The sequence below is a fragment of the Peromyscus maniculatus genome, chromosome 4 (genome assembly GCF_049852395.1).
Source record: "Peromyscus maniculatus bairdii isolate BWxNUB_F1_BW_parent chromosome 4, HU_Pman_BW_mat_3.1, whole genome shotgun sequence".
NCBI classification, from domain to species: Eukaryota; Metazoa; Chordata; class Mammalia; order Rodentia; family Cricetidae; genus Peromyscus; species Peromyscus maniculatus.
The window spans coordinates 14,389,360-14,407,037 of record NC_134855.1 but is presented as its reverse complement, the minus strand read 5'-3'; the positions used below and the strand labels follow the sequence as shown (position 1 = coordinate 14,407,037).

The 17,678-nt window shown below is 47.3% G+C and overlaps 1 protein-coding gene across 33 annotated transcripts in view; it reads right to left on the bottom strand.

The window, feature by feature from the left end:
- The window catches only part of Sec16a (SEC16 homolog A, endoplasmic reticulum export factor), a 38,331-nt gene that overhangs the window by 5,344 nt on the left and 15,309 nt on the right, over nucleotides 1-17,678 (bottom strand). For 19 of the 33 annotated variants that reach the window (XM_076569220.1, XM_015999449.3, XM_076569204.1 and 16 more), the window contains 22 exons: nucleotides 17,050-17,248; nucleotides 16,729-16,903; nucleotides 16,007-16,149; nucleotides 15,541-15,602; nucleotides 15,293-15,431; nucleotides 14,650-14,895; nucleotides 13,063-13,160; nucleotides 12,693-12,774; nucleotides 12,390-12,507; nucleotides 12,102-12,213; nucleotides 11,803-11,908; nucleotides 10,957-11,097; nucleotides 9,787-9,900; nucleotides 9,377-9,560; nucleotides 7,924-8,169; nucleotides 7,293-7,375; nucleotides 5,526-5,675; nucleotides 2,037-2,114; nucleotides 1,769-1,825; nucleotides 1,514-1,625; nucleotides 995-1,132; nucleotides 685-749 (listed from right to left, as the gene is read on the bottom strand). In XM_076569220.1, coding sequence (XP_076425335.1) covers nucleotides 685-749; nucleotides 995-1,132; nucleotides 1,514-1,625; nucleotides 1,769-1,825; nucleotides 2,037-2,114; nucleotides 5,526-5,675; nucleotides 7,293-7,375; nucleotides 7,924-8,169; nucleotides 9,377-9,560; nucleotides 9,787-9,900; nucleotides 10,957-11,097; nucleotides 11,803-11,908; nucleotides 12,102-12,213; nucleotides 12,390-12,507; nucleotides 12,693-12,774; nucleotides 13,063-13,160; nucleotides 14,650-14,895; nucleotides 15,293-15,431; nucleotides 15,541-15,602; nucleotides 16,007-16,149; nucleotides 16,729-16,903; nucleotides 17,050-17,248 — 2,848 coding nt within the window. Of the gene's footprint in view, nucleotides 1-684; nucleotides 750-994; nucleotides 1,133-1,513; nucleotides 1,655-1,768; nucleotides 1,826-2,036; nucleotides 2,115-5,525; nucleotides 5,676-7,292; nucleotides 7,376-7,923; nucleotides 8,170-9,376; nucleotides 9,561-9,786; nucleotides 9,901-10,956; nucleotides 11,098-11,802; nucleotides 11,909-12,101; nucleotides 12,214-12,389; nucleotides 12,508-12,692; nucleotides 12,775-13,062; nucleotides 13,161-14,649; nucleotides 14,896-15,292; nucleotides 15,432-15,540; nucleotides 15,603-16,006; nucleotides 16,150-16,728; nucleotides 16,904-17,049; nucleotides 17,249-17,678 lie in introns of all 33 variants that reach the window. The other 14 variants (XM_076569223.1, XM_076569217.1, XM_042275098.2 and 11 more) reach the window with 2 other exon arrangements.

Sequence of the window (17,678 nt, the reverse complement as noted above, 5' to 3'; positions counted from 1 at the left end):
CTGTTGAGGAAATAGGAAATGTGGCAACTTCAAAATTCTAAAGAGTCTAAGATTTTACACCAGGCAAAAGAAAACTGCCTGCTCCTGTGGCACAGCTTAGAAACTGCTCTGACATGCTCAGGAGCCTCTGTGAGGGGTCACACAGAAGGTGTTTTCCCCAGGCCCCCACTGTCCTGCTTGAAGTAGTTCTTGATGCAACAGCCATCAAATCATGCCAGGCATAGCCCACAAGCCTGTGTGCACCCCACATTATTGCCCTCCAACTTTATGGAGGAAGTGAGAAGCCATGAGGGCCAGACCAGGGCAGGCTTCCCTAATAACATGGCATTCTTTTTTTTTTTTTGCTTTTAGTGCTAGCTAATTCTTTGTTTTCTAACTTTTTCTCTGATTTTCAAAACTTTGGTAAAATATGTTAAAGGCAGAAGTCAATACCCACACCATGTCAAAGCAAGAAACATTAATGCACTACACTGTTGTACAGCTATCTACCCATCCACCTTTATAGTTTTCCATCTCGACTGCCTTCCTCAGGCCTTGCACCCACCTTCTACTTTCTATCAAACAAATGGAGACAATGTGACCAGAGCCATCACCTAGGCGCACCAGACACTGATTTACAGAGGGGAAAGGAATCCTGAAGGGCACAGGGAACCCCTCACCTTCTTCCCACTGCACTGTGCATACCTTGGGTTCCAGGGTGGGCTCTGCCTTAAACTGAGCCCCCTCTGTAGGATGTGACTCCTCTGCATCTGTGAATAAGGAGGCATGAGGTCATTACCCCATCTCAATCTGTACAACAATCCCCATGTAAGGGTTCAACCCTGGACCCTCAGAGAGGAAAGGCCAACTGCAAAGAAGTATATGCAAGCCTCTGGTCCTCTGTACCTTGGCCCAGTCATTCTTCTAAGGAAGACTGGGGCCAGAGGCTCATAGACAGAGACTGAGCAGGAAGAAGCAGGGTAGAGATGGACCTGCTAGCACATGGGCTGCCTACCTGGGTTTGGTACGAACAAGTTAGAAGGGATTGGGAGCGGGGCAAGTGGAGCAAAGAAATCCGAAGGAGCAAGAGCTGGCTCACTCCGCTGTGTCCCACTTGGGTTTAGAACATCCACATAGCGAGCTCTGGACCCACCTAACAATGAGACAGGAGTCAAATTCAGTTGAGCACCAAGCAACCTATAACATCCAAAATACTCTGTTCCCACTGAGTCAGAAGAGCAATGAGGGTCCACTAGAGGAGAAGTCTCAGCAGAATTGCCTATTGGGCTTGGCTTCCTTTCCACCCAGGCAAACAGGCTGCATATTTTACTAACGAGAAACTTTAATGTGTGGGCCATCTATTCAGATTCCAAGGCATAGCATCATCCTGTACTGGATAACTGGACTCTTCTCTCAAGGGTAAAATGCACTCTCTCCAGGATGGACAGTGTGAGTACTGTGACAGCTGACTGTGTTCTGGATGCCATACGACAGTGTTCTACCCAGACATGTCTGGTTTCTGCTGTACTATTACCTGCTTTTCTAGAAAACATGTTCACGGAGGCCGTGGGTGGTCCTGTAGGCCCAGTGGGAGCCACCTGGGGAACCCTGGGAAACGATGTTGGAGGTGGGGGTGGAGCCTTCTTCTGCAGAGGGAGAGACAGCTCAGCAATGCCTTTAACATGACAGAGACCAGTGAGGACTCTCCAAAGGGAAGCACAATGCCCAGGTGACAAGGAGTAAAGCAGGCACCCTTCCCCTCACACAGGGACCTAAAGGCACTGCTTACCTCCTCCTCTGGTTCATTCAAATTCACCCACTGGTTTTTCTTTTCGTCCCAAACAATCTGCCAGAATTTTTAAAAGAAAAAAAAAATCAGTAGAATGAAACTAAAAAAAAAAAATAGCATTTGATTTAGATACTTTACAACTTCAGAAAATGTCAACTCTTTCAGGTCTGTCATGAATCCTAAGACCTTATACTATCAAACAGTGACAGGCCATCATTATCTACTACCCACCCCTACCAAGCAACTGCCACACCTAGACAATACTCACTGATTTGTTCTTGTCATCTGGTAGATAAGCTTCTGTCCTTTTCTTCCCAGGCAGCCAACGAGAGAACCAGGACTCACTCTAAATAAAATCATCAGGAGAGTGTGAGGACACTTCCCAGTGAGAGGAGCCAGGCACAATAAGGAAAGCATTATGTAATGCCATCTACAATAGTGCCCTGTAAGGCCACATCCACAGAGATTGAATGTCGACACAGGTCAAGGGCTGAGGAGTCAGTTTGAACACTGAGGATGAGTCCATTTGGTATGCTCCAACCATGCAAGTCAGAGGCTCTGCTGTGCAATGATCTGTACACTTTCACAGAGCTGGGGATGAGACTCAGGACCCCTCAAATGCCAGGACACACTCTACCACTGGGCAATACCCTAAGCATATCTTTTTGTGAGACAGTACCTCACTATGTAGATCTGGCTGTTCTGGAACTCACAGAAATCCACCTGCCTCTCCTCCTGAGTGCTGGGATTAAAGGTGTGCACCACACCTGGCTGATAAGTGTTATCTTTAATAAACAAACCCAGAATGGCAATACGTCACTTACATCCATTCCATAGAAGCATTCCACATTCAAGCTCTTGACAAACTGAGTGAGCACCAGGCTCTCCCCACCCCAGGAGTAGAAGGAAGCTGAGCACTCAGGATGGCCTTCACACAAAGCCCCTCTTCCTGTACAGAGAGAATCTGGGTGACCAGAATTTGATGTCTTTACTGTTCTGGACTGTTTTATTAAAAAAGGAGAAGAAGCTGTAGTATAGAATCCGCATTCTATTTCTCCTGGAATCCACAGGGGAAATAACCTGTCTTAGGAGATAGGCAACTGCCCGTTTATGTAGACTGAAGGGTTGCCATGGCTCAATGATACAGTGTTTATCCAGTACGTATGGTCCCTGGGTTCATCCCCAGTACCACAAAACAAAAAAGTTAAAATTAAATGGAGCAGGAGTCTAGCTTATAATTTATATACCTTTTTTTGGCCTGGAACTATGTAGACCAGGCTGACCTCAAACTCTTCAAGATCTGCATGCCTCTGCCTCCTGAGTGTTGGAATTAGAAGCATGTACCTTTTTTTTTTTTTTTTTAAAGATTTATTTTTATTTATTTTAGTTTTTCAAAACAGGATTTCTCTGTGTAGACCCAGCTGTCCTGGAACTCACTCTGTAGATCAGGAGGCCTCAAACTCACAGAGATCTATCTGCCTCTGCCTCCTGAGTGCTGGGATTAAAGGCATGTGCCGCCGCCGCCGCCGCCGCCACCACCACCACCACCACCACCACCACCACCACCACCACCACCACCACCACCACCACCACCACCCCCCCCCCCCCCCCCCCCCCCGGCAAGATTTATTTTTAATTATGTGTATGTATGTGTCTATGTTGGGTATGTGCATATGAGTGTGTAGGTGCCTGTGGAGGCCAGAGGCATTGAATCTCCTAGAACTGGGGTTATAGGTGGCTGAGAGCTGCCTGCCATGCATGACAGGGGACCTTAGGACAGGAAGAGATGGGAGTTCATCTACCTTGTTCTCCTGGAAGCTAAAGGACCAGGTTTCCTCTTTACTGTCTCCTAGATGTCCATGTGTGTACGTGTGTGTATAGTTTTGTTTTATATACATTTTGTTTTGTTCTTCTGTTTGGTTTTTTGTGTATAGTTTTATTTTATATATATTTGTTTGTTTTGTTCTTCTTTTGTTTGTTTTTTTGAGACAGGGTTTCTCTGTGTAGTCCTGGTTGCTCTGGAACTCACTTTGTAGAGCAGGCTGGCCTCAAACTCAGAGATCCTCCTGCCTCTGCCTCCTGAACGATGGGATTAAAGGTTTGTGCCACCACCAGCACCAGCTGGCCCCTTGAAGGTATTTTTATGGAATTGCAGTTGGAGCTTTCCTGGGAGCTCTGGGTCTTGCTTGGGGGAAGCAAGGCCTTATGGTAAGATTGGTAGAGGTGGACCAAGAGCCATAGTGTAGATGGGAAATCTGGAGGTCATTATTAGCTGGCCCCTGATTAGCACACAGGTGAGAAACAGTGACTCAGGGAGGCTATGGTGCCTATGACATTTAGTCAGTCAATTACCTTTGGCCTCTTTTGTTTGTTTGTTCTCTCTTTTAGACAAGATTTTACCATGTAGCCCTGGAAACTCTCTAGCAGAGCAGGCTGGCCTCAAATTTAGAAAGATCGGCTTGTGTCTGCCTCCAGAGTACTTAGATTAAAGGCATGTACCACCACACCAGGCATGGCCTCCTTTTTAAAATTACATGTCCTCTATAAGAGTAGTACATGCTGTTAACTGCTAAGCCATCTCTCTTAACCCTTAAAATTACCTTGGGCTCCTTTTTTGTTTGTTTTTTCCCTGTACTAGGGACTGAACCCCAGGCACTGTGTTATGCTACTGAACTGCATTCCTAGCCTTCACTCATTTTTTAAAATTAAACTTGTGCTTATTCTCAAAAAAAAAAAAAATTGCCATGGGGGCAGTGGATCTGATAAGTTGAATTCTCTTAAAATCCTAAACTATGGAGCTAGAGAGATGGTTAAGTGGTTAAGAGCATATACTGGCTGGGTAGTAGTGGCGCACATCTTTAATCCCAGCACTCGGGAGGCAAAGCCAGGCGGATCTCTATGAGTTCAAGGCCAGCCTGGTCTACAGAGTGAGATCTAGGACAGGCACCAAAACTACACAGAGAAGCCCTGTCTCAAACAACAACAACAAAAACAACAACAAACAAACAAAAAAGAGCATCTAGTGCTCTTACAGAAAACCTGATTCAGTTCTCAGCACAAAGTTTGGGCAGCTTACAATCTCCTATAACTCCAACTTGAGGGCATCTGACACTTTCTTGTCTCTGCTGGCACCTGTACTCATATGCACATACCCACTACACATACACATATAATTTAAAATTATATAAAATCTTTTCAAAAATTAAAAACTCTATTCTTTGTTAAGGCATTATCAAGAACAAAAAGGTGGCTGGGCGGTGGTGGTGCATGCCTTTGATCCTAACACTTGGGAGGCAGAGGTAGTTGGATCTCTGTGAGTTCAAGGCTAGCCTTGGCTACAGGGTGAGTTTCAGGACAGGCTCCAAAGCTACAGAGAAACCCTGTCTCAACCCCCCCCCCCCCAAAAAAAAAGATGGTCTACATATTGGGAGGGATTGTGCACCACACAGTCCTTCAACAAAGGACCTGCACCCACCACTCAGGGACTCCCACTAATCACTGAAACAACAGTTCAGAGCAGAGAAAGATTAGAACAAGTACAAGACAAAGGAGCTCTTGGGGCTAAGCTGGTGCAAAGGTGCTCAGCTTCGCTGGAGACATCAGGGGTCGCAGAATGCATCTTGGGAAAAGAACTTACAAACGAATGCCTTTTCTTTGCCTCCAACTTCCAAAGAAAGCTGCTTTGGGGTACTGAGCCTCCCTCCGGCACCTGCCCCACCTCTCTGCCCACTAGACGAGTGGCAGGACTGGGTTATACCTTCTTGGGCTCCTTGGCCTCCTTTTTGACAGCTTGTGCAGGTTTCTTCCCTTCCGAAGCAGGTGTCAGAGATGGAGCAGGTGTCAGACTAGAGCTGCCACGATCCCACACTGGGGGGGTCTTCAAGTCCTGTGCTGTTCTGGAGGAGCCCTGTCACAAGGCAAGATGAAAACCAGCTCTCCTGGAGCTCCTTGTGAGGAACTGAAGGGGGCCAGGGGAGTCTACCCCACTAGTATCTCCCTAGTAGGGCAGAGAACTAGTGGGAACAGAGAAGAAGGATATGACAGCTCCCTAGCTGGGCATTTGAAACATCCTCAGTCTGCTAGAGAAATGCCAGTCACACCTAACAAGCGCTCAACAGGGAGCACCATAGTGCTCCAAGAGAGGGAATATATACATGCCCTAGGTCAGAAGTGGACAAGGTACCTTTAGAAAAATATCAGAATCTAAAATACCCTCTCCACGAGCCGATCAACAGCTTAGTGTTAAGGCACTTGCTGCTCAAGTCTGACAACCTGAGTTTAAGCTGCAGAACACATGTGAAGGTAGAAGGAGAGAACCAACTCCACAAAGTTTCCCCTGCCCTCCACAGTCACTGTGTCATATGCACACCTACCCATAGAAACACCCCCATACACACACATATACGATAATGTTAAAAAAGTAAAGTAAAGGGGCTGGAGAGACGGCTTAGCTTTTAAGAGTGCTTATTGCTCTTGCAAAGGACTAGAGTTCAGTTCTCAGCACTCACATCCAGCAGCTCACCAGCACTTGTATCTCCAGCTCCAGGGGAGCCAGTGCCCTCCTCTGCCCTCCACAGGAACCCATGTATACACACACACAAATTAAAAAAAAAAAAAAGTGATCCAGGTGAATCTGGCATGATCACTACACAGTGAAGCTCCCCTCTACCCCCATTACTTTTCAGCAACAGGCTATCTGAAATGATAGAGGAAGCACCTATTAAAGGAACATCCATCAAGGAGAGGGTATCTGTAAAGAAACTTCCAGAATGTGCCATCTGTCCCTCTTGGTTGAGAGCACACAGAAGAGTATCTGTACCAAATTTTGTGTGCTGCAATAACTGCAATTTCAGGGAAACCAAGATGTCAGGTTCTGCTGTACAAAGGGAGAAATCAGGAAGATTTTCTACCTCTGAAAATTAAATCTGGAGTATCACTGCTGCTTAGAGGCTTGTACACCACTCAGTTCTCTCTTTTGCCTCTTTAATCAACTTTCACATTTGAAGAGTTAAAGTAAATTTTTTTGTTTGTTTGTTTTTGTTTGTTTTCGAGACAGGGTTTCTCTGCGTAGCTTTGCGCCTTTCCTGGAGCTCACTTGGTAGCCCAAGCTGGCCTCGAACTCACAGAGATCTGCCTGGCTCTGCCTCCCGAGTGCTGGGATTAAAGGGCATGCACCACCACTGCCCAGCCAGAGTTAAAGTAATTTTTAAAATGAACTGTTTCTTTGTGTGTTACATCACTTGTGTGGAGGTCAGAGGGTAACTTGTAGGAGTTGGTTCTCTCTGTCTCCCATGTGAGAATGAGCTCAGGTCATCAGGCTTGGTGGCAAGCACCCTTACCAACTGAGCCATCTCCCTGGCCCCAGCTACAATGACTTTAGAAACACTTTCTCTTTACGAATCGAATTTAAACGTAATCTCCTTACCTTCATTACCTTCCTATTTCAGGCTAAGAACAAGGAGCCAAGGTATCTATCTACTCAACAAACTCACAGAAAACAGTTACAACAAAGTATGGGAAGTACCGGGTCGGCAAAGTTCCCACCAAACTCCTCTTCTTTGAGCTCTGGAAGTGACTGTCTGACAGGTGAGCCCCGTGGCGCTGTTTCTGTCAAAACAAAAGAGAATGACTGGGTCTTGGAGCTGCTGCATTGGGACAAGATGGAAGCGAGGCACTGGCAGGGCTCAGACTGAGAACAAACTTATTACCAGGCTCGGCTCGGCCACCAGTGTTCCTTTCCAATACTGAAAAGGTTTTCCCAAATGTTTGTCATCTGCTTTGCTCTTCAGAAGCAAGCCTATGTTTTGTTTTGTTCAGCTAGTCAGACAGGCACAGGATCCATCAAATTTGACCTCCAGAGAAACATTGGCAGCCTCTACCTGTGTAGCCCAAGGGACTTAGTACAGCACCAAGAAAGACCCTGCAAGGCCCCGGAGCCATTCTATTATACTCCAAATGGGCAGCTGGGCTTCAAATGGTAGCACATAGCCAAGCCAGGACAGAAACTAGCATTACTGCTTCACTGCACTGAGACTCTTAATCCATTCAGTTTGGAATTCTAGCACTTTTGGTGCACATAATTTCCTCTGCTAGCTTTAACACCAAGACCAGCTAACTCTGCTCTCAGGACAGCATCTATCCCTCAGCAGACATACCTGGGTCTGGGTTTCTGGCCTCCTGGAGTAGAGGCCCACTTTCCTGGAGACATGGTGTAGTGGGTGGCAGGGCCGGCCCAGGGTGCAGCACTGCAGGATCAGATCTGGAGGACTCTGGGACGCCAAGCACAGACCCTGGGGGTCCATAGGTAGGACCCAGCTCTAGGGGGCCCTGGGATAGTGGCACTGGGAACATCGGCACCCTGGCAAGGTGAGCTGGCTGGCCATCAGGGAATGTCTGTGGAGCTGCAGGGCACAGTAAGAGGAAGTCTAAGGTCACTGAGGCTGACTGCTCCCAGGCAAGCACTGATCGGCACGTCACAAACACATTTCCTACAAGCTGCTCTGCATAGCCACATTTCTTTTATAATGAGGTAGCTGAAAACAGCACCCACCAGTGGTCTAGGAAAAAGCAGAACATTCATGTCCTAAGAGCCCAAGGGCAAGATGGGTGAGCTAGTGCCCATCAGCAGAGGTGATGTGGGGCACAGGCTGCAACCTACATGGAATGGTCCCTAGCACAGTGTTGCTTTGGTAGTACACTCTCCCCATTGCCAGGGGTCAAACAGACTGATTGTGCACACAGGTATCCACACAGCTCAACCTTCGAGTAAGTCCTCTCTGCCAGCTCAACACTGGGCACAAGGGCACATGTCTATGATCCCAATTTCTCAGAAGGCTTAGATGGGAATTTGTTAACTACAAGTTCAAGACCGGCCTGGGCAAGAGTGAGTGAGATTCCTATCTCCCAATACAAAACAAGAATCCTGATGCAGGGAATGAACTAGAAAGAAGGAAAACAGGCCCTGAGGGTAGTACTTCCAGGATTGTGACAGGAAACCTGTAGGAGTGAGGAGAGGCTATCTAGTAGAGATGGGAGGCCACAGGGTAGAGGTCAGCAGCAGTCTGAGTCAGGAGTGGCTAGAACACTAAGTGGGAGGGGAGCTTTGGAATAGAGGGTATCAGGGCTAACCTGCTGGGAAGACCTGCCTGTCCTCAGGATAGTTGGGGATACCTGCAGAGCAGGGGCAGAAGGAAAGACAAGTAGGCAGAAAAGTTGCTTGCCTGACCAGAAAAGAGGTTCAAGAAATGAGTGAGAGGTCTGGACCCCACCTCCTGGAGGAAGGGGGAAACCTTCCCAAGATGAGAAAGATGGGGAGAAGCAGTGGCACTTGTTCTGACAGAGCTGAGGCTCCACAGGAAGTGAGCAGCTCAACGGCAGCTGGAGCCAGTCAAGGGCCAGGGGAGCATGAGTATCAGTGACATCAGCAGAAGAGCACCTAAAGCTCTGCAACTTCACATGCTCACCGTAAGAGGAAGCACAAAGAGAAAGAGGAGGAAGCCTAAAGATCACCCATCACCATGGTGCCACACTGCCTCAACCCTGGTAGCAAACACTCTCTATTCCAAAGCAGACATCAGTGAGCAAGTCCATGGGTGTTGTGGGTCCCACCTGTGGGCAGCAGCTGCACACCGTGCATCAAGGGCTCAGTGCTTGGCATCAGTAGAGGGTTGTCGGCCCTCAGTCCTGCCTGCTGGTTGAGTCCTGGGCCATCCAACTGCTCTACCTCAGAGCCTGGTGTGATGTGACACTGCTGGGGGTCAGTTCCATCGGGGCTCCACAGCACAGTCCCTTCCTGCAGGAAAGAGAGTTAAACTGCAGCCCATGCACAACAGTACACGTGGACCCAAGTGCATTCTCCAATGCCCTCCTAGCAACAAGAAAACTCCCACAGTATATACACGTCTGAAATCACAGTGTCACATCAAATGCTTCAGTGTGAAAACAACAGGGCACAAAACCTCTCATCAGATGCCTCCAGGCCAAGTTCTAGGACAAGGCCGTGCTGTCAGAAGGCGCACCTGGATCTGCCTCTCCACATGCCGCAGCTGCACCAACCAGGCAGGCTCCACAAAGGACTCCTCCTCTGGCTTCTCCTTCAGTTGAGGATCAAAGAGGCGTAACTGGGAAGCCATCTAAACCAAAGAGAACAGAGGTCCTTGTTACTGCTGGATGGCACCAACAAAACTGTCCTCAAGTTCAACACACTTGGTTAGAGCTGAAGGAGGTCATGTGTGGGTTGTGCAAAGCTGGGTGATCAGAGTGAGCCCAGGATGGAGTTCACACTTGTATGGATCAGCAGGCCTGTCCCAGTGCTCAGCTGAGCAAGGAAGATGCACTTCTTGTTTTTCTGTTTGTTTGTGGGTTTTTTTTTTTTAATTTTAATTTTAATTTTTCGAGACAGGGTTTCCCTGTGTGTAGCTTTGCACCTTTCCTGGAACTCACTCTGTAGACCAGGCTGGCCTCGAACTCACAGAGATCTGCCTGCCTCTGCCTCCCGAGTGCTGGGATTAAAGGTGTGTGCCACAACTGCCTGGTGGAAGATGCACTTCTTTGATAGGGCCTTGGAAGGATTTGAGTGGATCCAGATGAACCAAATTTAGCATTGTTAAGTAATGACTATTAAAGCTGGGGGACAGGGCATGAGCCTCTTTTACCTGAATATTTCCACAATAACACATTTCTTTACTTATTCCATGGTATGGAAAAAAATTCCATAGTTTTAGGGGTGGAACTGTTAGGGAGGGGACACCATGACATGACATCCCATGTACTGGGACCTGCTTAGAGTGGCTGTGGGCTTTCTGCACCTGTACTGGAGGCTGACCAAACCAACAAGAAATGGCTGGCAGAGGTGCAACTAGGACTCAGACCTAGTTGCTGACTGACAAGTATGCGCTTTTAACTAAGTAAAAGCACTGTAAATGCAGGTTCCCTGGACATAAATGATCTTTTCATCTTGAAGTTTATGGCTGAATTTCTGCATGGGCACAGGGTACCGGCAGAGTTCCTATATTAATGCTGCAAAGCTAAAACAGCCACCCAAGAGCGCTAAAGTATCTAAAGTAGGTTCTGGGTGTCACTTTGTTGAGTACCACTCACTACAACCCCACCCCCAAGCCCAGAAAGATGAAGCCTGCGCCTTCCCATCATTGGCACAATGCCAACAGGAAGGTACCAGAAGATCCTACCTGAGTCAACTGGCTAATCAGCACTGGAGAGTATGCACCAGGCTGTGTCAGGACACTCTTGGCTATCACTTCACAGTAGTGGAAGGCCTGTGTGGCTAGTCCCATTTCAGCCAGGCGGCACAAGTAGATGAATTTGAACACCTGAAATGACAAGTGCCCCGTCAGAATCCCGGGGCTTCCCAGCACTCCTGAGATCTTCGATGTAAGCACCACTGCAGCCTCTGTGACAGTGCAGGGTCAAAGTTGACACCTGCACTCCTCACAACATCTCTGACACAGCTAGCAGCTCAAGATTTGAAGTCCTGCTGCTGCCAAACATCCAGACAACTGTCTTTGCCATAGGCAAACTATATTTATTTATTTAGTGTTTGTGTTGTTGTTTGTTTTCCGAGATAGGGTATCACTATGTAGCCCTGGCTGTCCTGGAACTCTGTAGACCAGGCTTGGCCTCGAACTCACAGAGATCCACCTATCCACTTGCCTCTACCTCCTGAGTGCTGGGATTAAAGGTATATGCCACCACCACCCGGCACCATGGGCAAACTATAAACACACAAACACAAACACACACACACACACACACACACACATACACACACACACACACATTGGGTCAATCTCATTAAAAAGCTCTTGACACCTAATTTGAAATATTAAGAACAAAAATATAAATAAAAATTCTCTATTCAATATAGCATTTTGATCAACTATATATTCGAGGTGTCAAAAAACAAACAAACAAAACCCCACAAAACAAAATAACCCATCATTACTTTTGTGAGAATTCAAAAAACTAACCAAGCAAGCACAGATGAGCACTGGCCAACCCCCACAGCCCCTGCTCACCTGGAAGTTAGGTAAGGAGCAGGTGTGTACCCCAAGAGACTGAGCATATTCATAAGCCTCCGTCCTTTGAATAGCTTCATTGGTGGCAAACTTTAAAAATGGCAAACTGTGGAAGAAGTGAATTATTCCTTTTGAAAAGTGGCCATTACTGGCATCATCAACCTACGAGCAGGTCATTCCAAGCATGTCCCACCACATGGCAAAGATGCAAGGCTGGCCATTTTCAAATTAACTGAAGGACAGGGGTCTTTTGCTTCTTAAAGAAAAATGGATACTGCTATATTGATTTGATTCCTTACCTGTGATTTGAGCCTATCAAGACAAGTTTCGTGGTTTTCTTTGTATAAACCCCAAATCCAACCTGGGCCATCAGGTAGCAGAAGTGTGCAGCATCCAGGAGGCCTTTTGATGCTGAAGAGAGAGCAACCACGTCTCATCAGTCCTTGGAAGCTCTCCAGGGAAGGTGTCATAAGACATAAGACTTATTAAGATGCACCATGTCTCTTACGGGTTCTGGCACAGTTCACACAGCCAGACTCTGGGGTCTATCACATGGCAGCCAAAGGCCTACCTCACACCTAACCCACCTAGAGTATCGCCCATCGTAGCCATGGTCCTAGACTCAACATCCATGTTGTTGTTCAGGTTGGATAAAACCATTGCAAGATGCGGCCTCCAATCTCCCCATTTCTCATCTCCACAACACTACAATGAGAACACCAAACAAATCTTTATCCTTCAGAGACTGTCATCTTTAATTTCCTGATGGCCAAGCCCAGTGAGAAAGCAAAGCAAGAAACACAGGTTTCAGACAGACTCCATAGTCAATGTCTTTAGCATGCACAAATCCCACTGGACTATGGGCTTCCACTAGTGTCCTGCACACTCACCGTGGACGCAGCAGGCATCCGTCCAGACATGAGTTGGTAGACAGTCTGTAGGGGGTCATTGATTGGAAGACTGTTGGCAAACCTATGTGTACAGAGAATGGGGAGATCTATCTCTGGCTCAGTTAGAAGAAATCTCAACCCATTCTCAGTCCTTTATTAACTGTCAGAATGAAGAATTCACTGAGGTTTTACAGAAAATATTAAAAAACATCAAGCAATAAAGAATTTAAAACTCCCTCAACAGTATAACCCAAGAAGGGTCAAGGAAGCCTATGACTCCACAGCTGAAAGCCCCACAGCAGAGGCAAGATACTTGAGTACCAAAGTCAGGTTATGCAACTGGATGGGGGTGCACTATGAGCCAGCTCACCTGGTCATGACACGGGCATGTGTCCGGCTGTCCATCTTACTTGCAAGCAGCAGAGCGTGACCCCACAGGCCATTTTTCATGGCAGACTCCAGAGCATCCTGCAATGCATTTCAGGGCACATGAGAATGATCAGAGTACTTACCATTAGACCAGGCAGAACCACATGTTGTCATGTACACACAGAAAAAAAGGACTAATATGGCAGGTCAAAAGACAAATACGTTCATGGTGGAGAGATGACAGTACAGTCTTGTCCTTCTGCCCTCCCCCTCTAGTGAGTGCCCATGGATGCATGCTATTTTTATTCTCCCTCCAGGACACCAGGACACCAGCTAGAAACAAGTGGCAGTATCACAATGTGAGAAGTGCAGCATCAGCATGGGTTCCCTATCCAGGTAGCATGTGGCTTTCTCGAATACTCTCTCAAAATAAACAGCATCCTCAACATAGTCTCCCTTCACTCCAAATAATCTGTGGTACACTTGAGCACTTTTGGCTAGGAGGCAAAATCTTAGCAAAAGAAGAAAATATTCACAAAAGCCAATAGGGTCTATGATTTCAACCAGCTGTGAAACATCCATATTAAAATCCTAAGGACCATAAATTCCTGAGCATAGGGGTACACACTTAAAAGTCTCAGCTACCCAAGAAACAGAGAGAAGACCACCATTTGAGCCCAGAAGTTCAAGGCCTGCCTGGGTAACATAGCAAGACTATTTCAAAAAATAAGTTTTTTAGTCAGGTGTGGTGGCACACAGCCTAAATCACAGAACTTCAGAGGCTAGGGCAAGAGTATTGTGAGTTTGATGCTATCCTGGGCCACAAAGACCCTATTTTAAAGACAAAAACTTTCTAAGTTGGCGTGTATTTGAGAGTATATGCTTATCATGCACACGATCCTGTTCAATTCTTAGACCCAAACCAGACTAAAACCATGAACTTCCTAAGTTGATCAGAATGTGAAGGACAGAGAACTCTGGGCCTATCAGATGTCTCTGACATGGAGAACTCTATGTGCCAGTATGAAGTACCTCCCACTCTCAGTACATCCTCTGCCCCAATGTGCACTTTCAGCACTTTTTTTTTTTTGGAGACAGGGTTTCTCTGTGTCAAAAGTAGCCCAGTCTGTAGCCCTGGCTGTCCTGGAACTCACTCTGTACATTAGACTGGCCTCAAATTCATAGAGATCCATCTGCCTCTGACTCCCAAGTGCTGGGATTAAAGGCGTGTGCCATCACCACCTGGCTACTTCCAACACTCTTGTGCACACTGTCAGCCTCAGGTATGTAGAAACCTGTCTTAACAAAAATACACAGGATTGGCCTGAAGCTTCAGTCTGTAAGAAGACTTCATCCAGGACTGCACACAGATGAGCATCCACTCTCTCTAAATGACTATAAACTGAGCAGGCCAGATTTCTATACGGGCCCATCTCAGAGAAAACACTACTGATACCTTCAGAGATGTCAGGCAAAGGGCTAGGCATCATCCCTAAACAGCACTTGCTGTAGTTCTTCCTGGAGGAGGTTAGTCTTTTTCCTCGGCCAAAAGACAGACACTAGAAGAAATATCAGCAGGGCTACCTACCTTCTTCCGGCCGTATAGCAAGAGCTCACGGAATCGCTCAGTCTCCTTCTCCAGCACACTGGTGGTTGCTGTCTGACCGTCTGTGAGAAACGAGAGCTGGGCCTCCCCTGACTCCTCCTCTTCCACTTGTTCCACGGCCTCATTAGTAAAATCTATCAAGTTTGCCTCATTGGGTGACTTCCCAGGAAGCCACACAGTTCTGTGGTCTCGTAACAAAAGCTCTGCAATGTCTGTTCCCACCACGGTCTACAAGGTCAGTGGGAACAGGATGGAAAGCAGCATAAGATTTTATTAGAAACAGGGTTTCTAGCCAGATGACAAGAAATTCCCATGCTGTCAGAGCCTAGCCAGGTCTGCATAGGTAGTATGTTAGACCTCAGGAAAGAAGCCTGACTCTTCACATGGGCAGGGACACCCTGATTCTCAGCCTCCCATAAGGGCTGAGATGTCAGCTCACCACAAATCTTACACCTCCCTTTCCTCCTACTTTCCCAGGTTGCTGCCATGATGTTCTTCCCAAGGAAGCATGACATGGGTGGACGTGCTTCCTGAGGTATGACAGGCTTGACACTGCCCACAGCTCAGTACAGGAATAGGAAACAGACAAACAGGGAGAACATTCAAGAAGTAAAAGGGAACATACCCCATTCTGTCTGCATAACAGAATAATAAAATTCCAAAGAAGACTTGCAGATTCTTTGTCAATTAAACTCTCATTCTGCAAACATTTTGTCGCTTTGTTCTGTGCAAAGTTAATTACATCTACTTTGTGGGTATCATCTCTGGGGGAAAGAATGAACATTCAGTGAATGGTGGTACCAAAACTGTGAGCCAAACTCAGCAGCTGCCATTATGGCAGACATCAAGAGACATCGCAACAGGGAACCTTACTTTCCAAGAGGTCCTGGGAAGGAGCGCATCTCTTCCTGCTCAGGTGTGTGCTGCAGCAAGGTCTGCAAGGAGAGGGGCAAAGTGGCTCACACGTAGAGTCAGAACCACCATCAGCGAGTCATAGAGCCAATCCCTGGACCACACTCATCCCTCTACCCAGAGGGTGAAGGTGCTTGGACAATTATATGAGCATAAACCTATTTGCGTCTTGACAGATGTGACTCTTCTGAGGCTAAAAAGTAAGTGTCCTCCCAGTCTCATTCCATTACTGAAAAAAAAATCACTCTCAAAACATAAAAGAAGACAGAAAAGCATAAATCATCAACCCATATGTAACAACCATAGCACCTGCTTGAAGTACTGACTTCTAGGAGAATAGCACAAATAGCCCTATAGGCCAAAGTTTTTCAAGAAAGTGCACTTTCCAAGGATGCAGGATGCAGCAAGAGTTACGGGTCATGCTTACCTCTAAGCTGTGGATCTCCACTAGTGCAGGCTGTCCTTCTGAAGGCAGGTTGGGAATCACTTTAAGGAGCTGACCACCAGGACCAAATCTGGCACAGACATGAGGCACTGTAAATTTCTCAGGAGAGGTTGGTCTTGATGGAGCTGAATTTAAATAAATAAGAAGAAAAACAATGAGCTAGCTGGTCATGTCTAACAGCTTCTGAACCAGATTCCCAGCTCAGGCTTCCTGCCCAAACTCCTTGCCCAGCTCAGCTTCAGACTGACTGTCACAGAGCACCCAAGAGCAAAAGAGCTGAACAACTCACACACAAAAACAGTTTCTTACTGACTGGTGCTTCAGTTAGGGGAGCTCTCAGCAACATCTTCTAAAGCTACATCTCTCAGGAGGGAGTCAAAATGGGATATTGGCACAAATCAGAACAAGAGTCTCTCAAGGGGAACTAGGAGTTCCAAGACTGCTCACCCACATAACCAGTGTGGGAACATAGAGAAGAGTCATCCAAGGCTTGACTGGACTCAAAGTTACACATTAACAATGTACATGTGGTCGGGCAGACAGCTCTCAGACCCTGAGAGAAATGTCAATCCAAGGGCCAGCACTGGCCTGTACCAACAAACCATGGCATTTGGGACAGTGGGCACAGCCTGCAAAGAGCAGCTGATTGGACTCCCTTGTTCTATCCCAACCTGGTGGCTTCCATCTGAACTGCTGAGACGCACCTTGCTCCACAGCAGGCCAGGAGGTGTCTGCAGGGTAGCTGTACTCTGGAAAACCATGGGCACCGCTGAAATTGCTGGCATAGGTGCCATAGGCATAATCACCATGAAATGAGCCTGGGGCATGAGGGGCCTCAAAGGAACCGCCAGTCACATTGTGGCTTCTGTAAATCTGACTCTTGGGAAAGAAATCAAGCAGAGAAAGTGAGTTCCCATGAACGCTAGAAAGACAGTGGGTAGGTATACTGTTAGAACTAGGCAGAGACAAAGTTGTGGTCTTGACTTAACACCTGCTCTTCCCCCTGCCAAGCCTGCCCAGCACACCTGGTGTGAGTGGGAGCTGAGGCTGCTTCGGCGGCTGGGCAGGCTGTGAGTGCTGTGCAGGCTCCGTGCTGAATGCTCGCTGTGGATGCTACGCCTGTCTACTTCTTCTCCATAGGGGTCCCTGTGAAGCTCAGTGTCATCATCGAAGCTCCCCGTGAATCGAGGGTCATACCTCCAGTGGTCATCACATTTCTCAGGCCTAGAGTAAACAAGAGACCAAGGCAGGGAAATGGAAGGGCAACTCTCTGGGACACCATGTAACTACTCAGGAACTTAAGGCTGCAGTTAGCCCTCACTGCTCACTGCCCTCCCTTTGTCCCTCTATCCTGAGGCTGTCTTCACCCTGAAGAATGTTAGTCATAGCTAACCCTGCAGGCCTGGCACAAGAAACCAAATCCTAGGTTCAGACGCAGGTGATCTCAGAGAACACACCGCAGGTGCAACTTGAGGGTGGTTTCTTTCCTGGGTTATGGGCAGGATGGAGAAGGGCACTGAAGAAAGGGGGCAGACCTAAGATCCTCCCAAAGCCACTGGGAAGGAACACATTTGAGCCAGTTCTTTATAGGCCAGAGGTGGGCCCAGGGAGGGGTGGCCAAGGCTTCCTCTTTCAGACACTAAGAGATTACTTC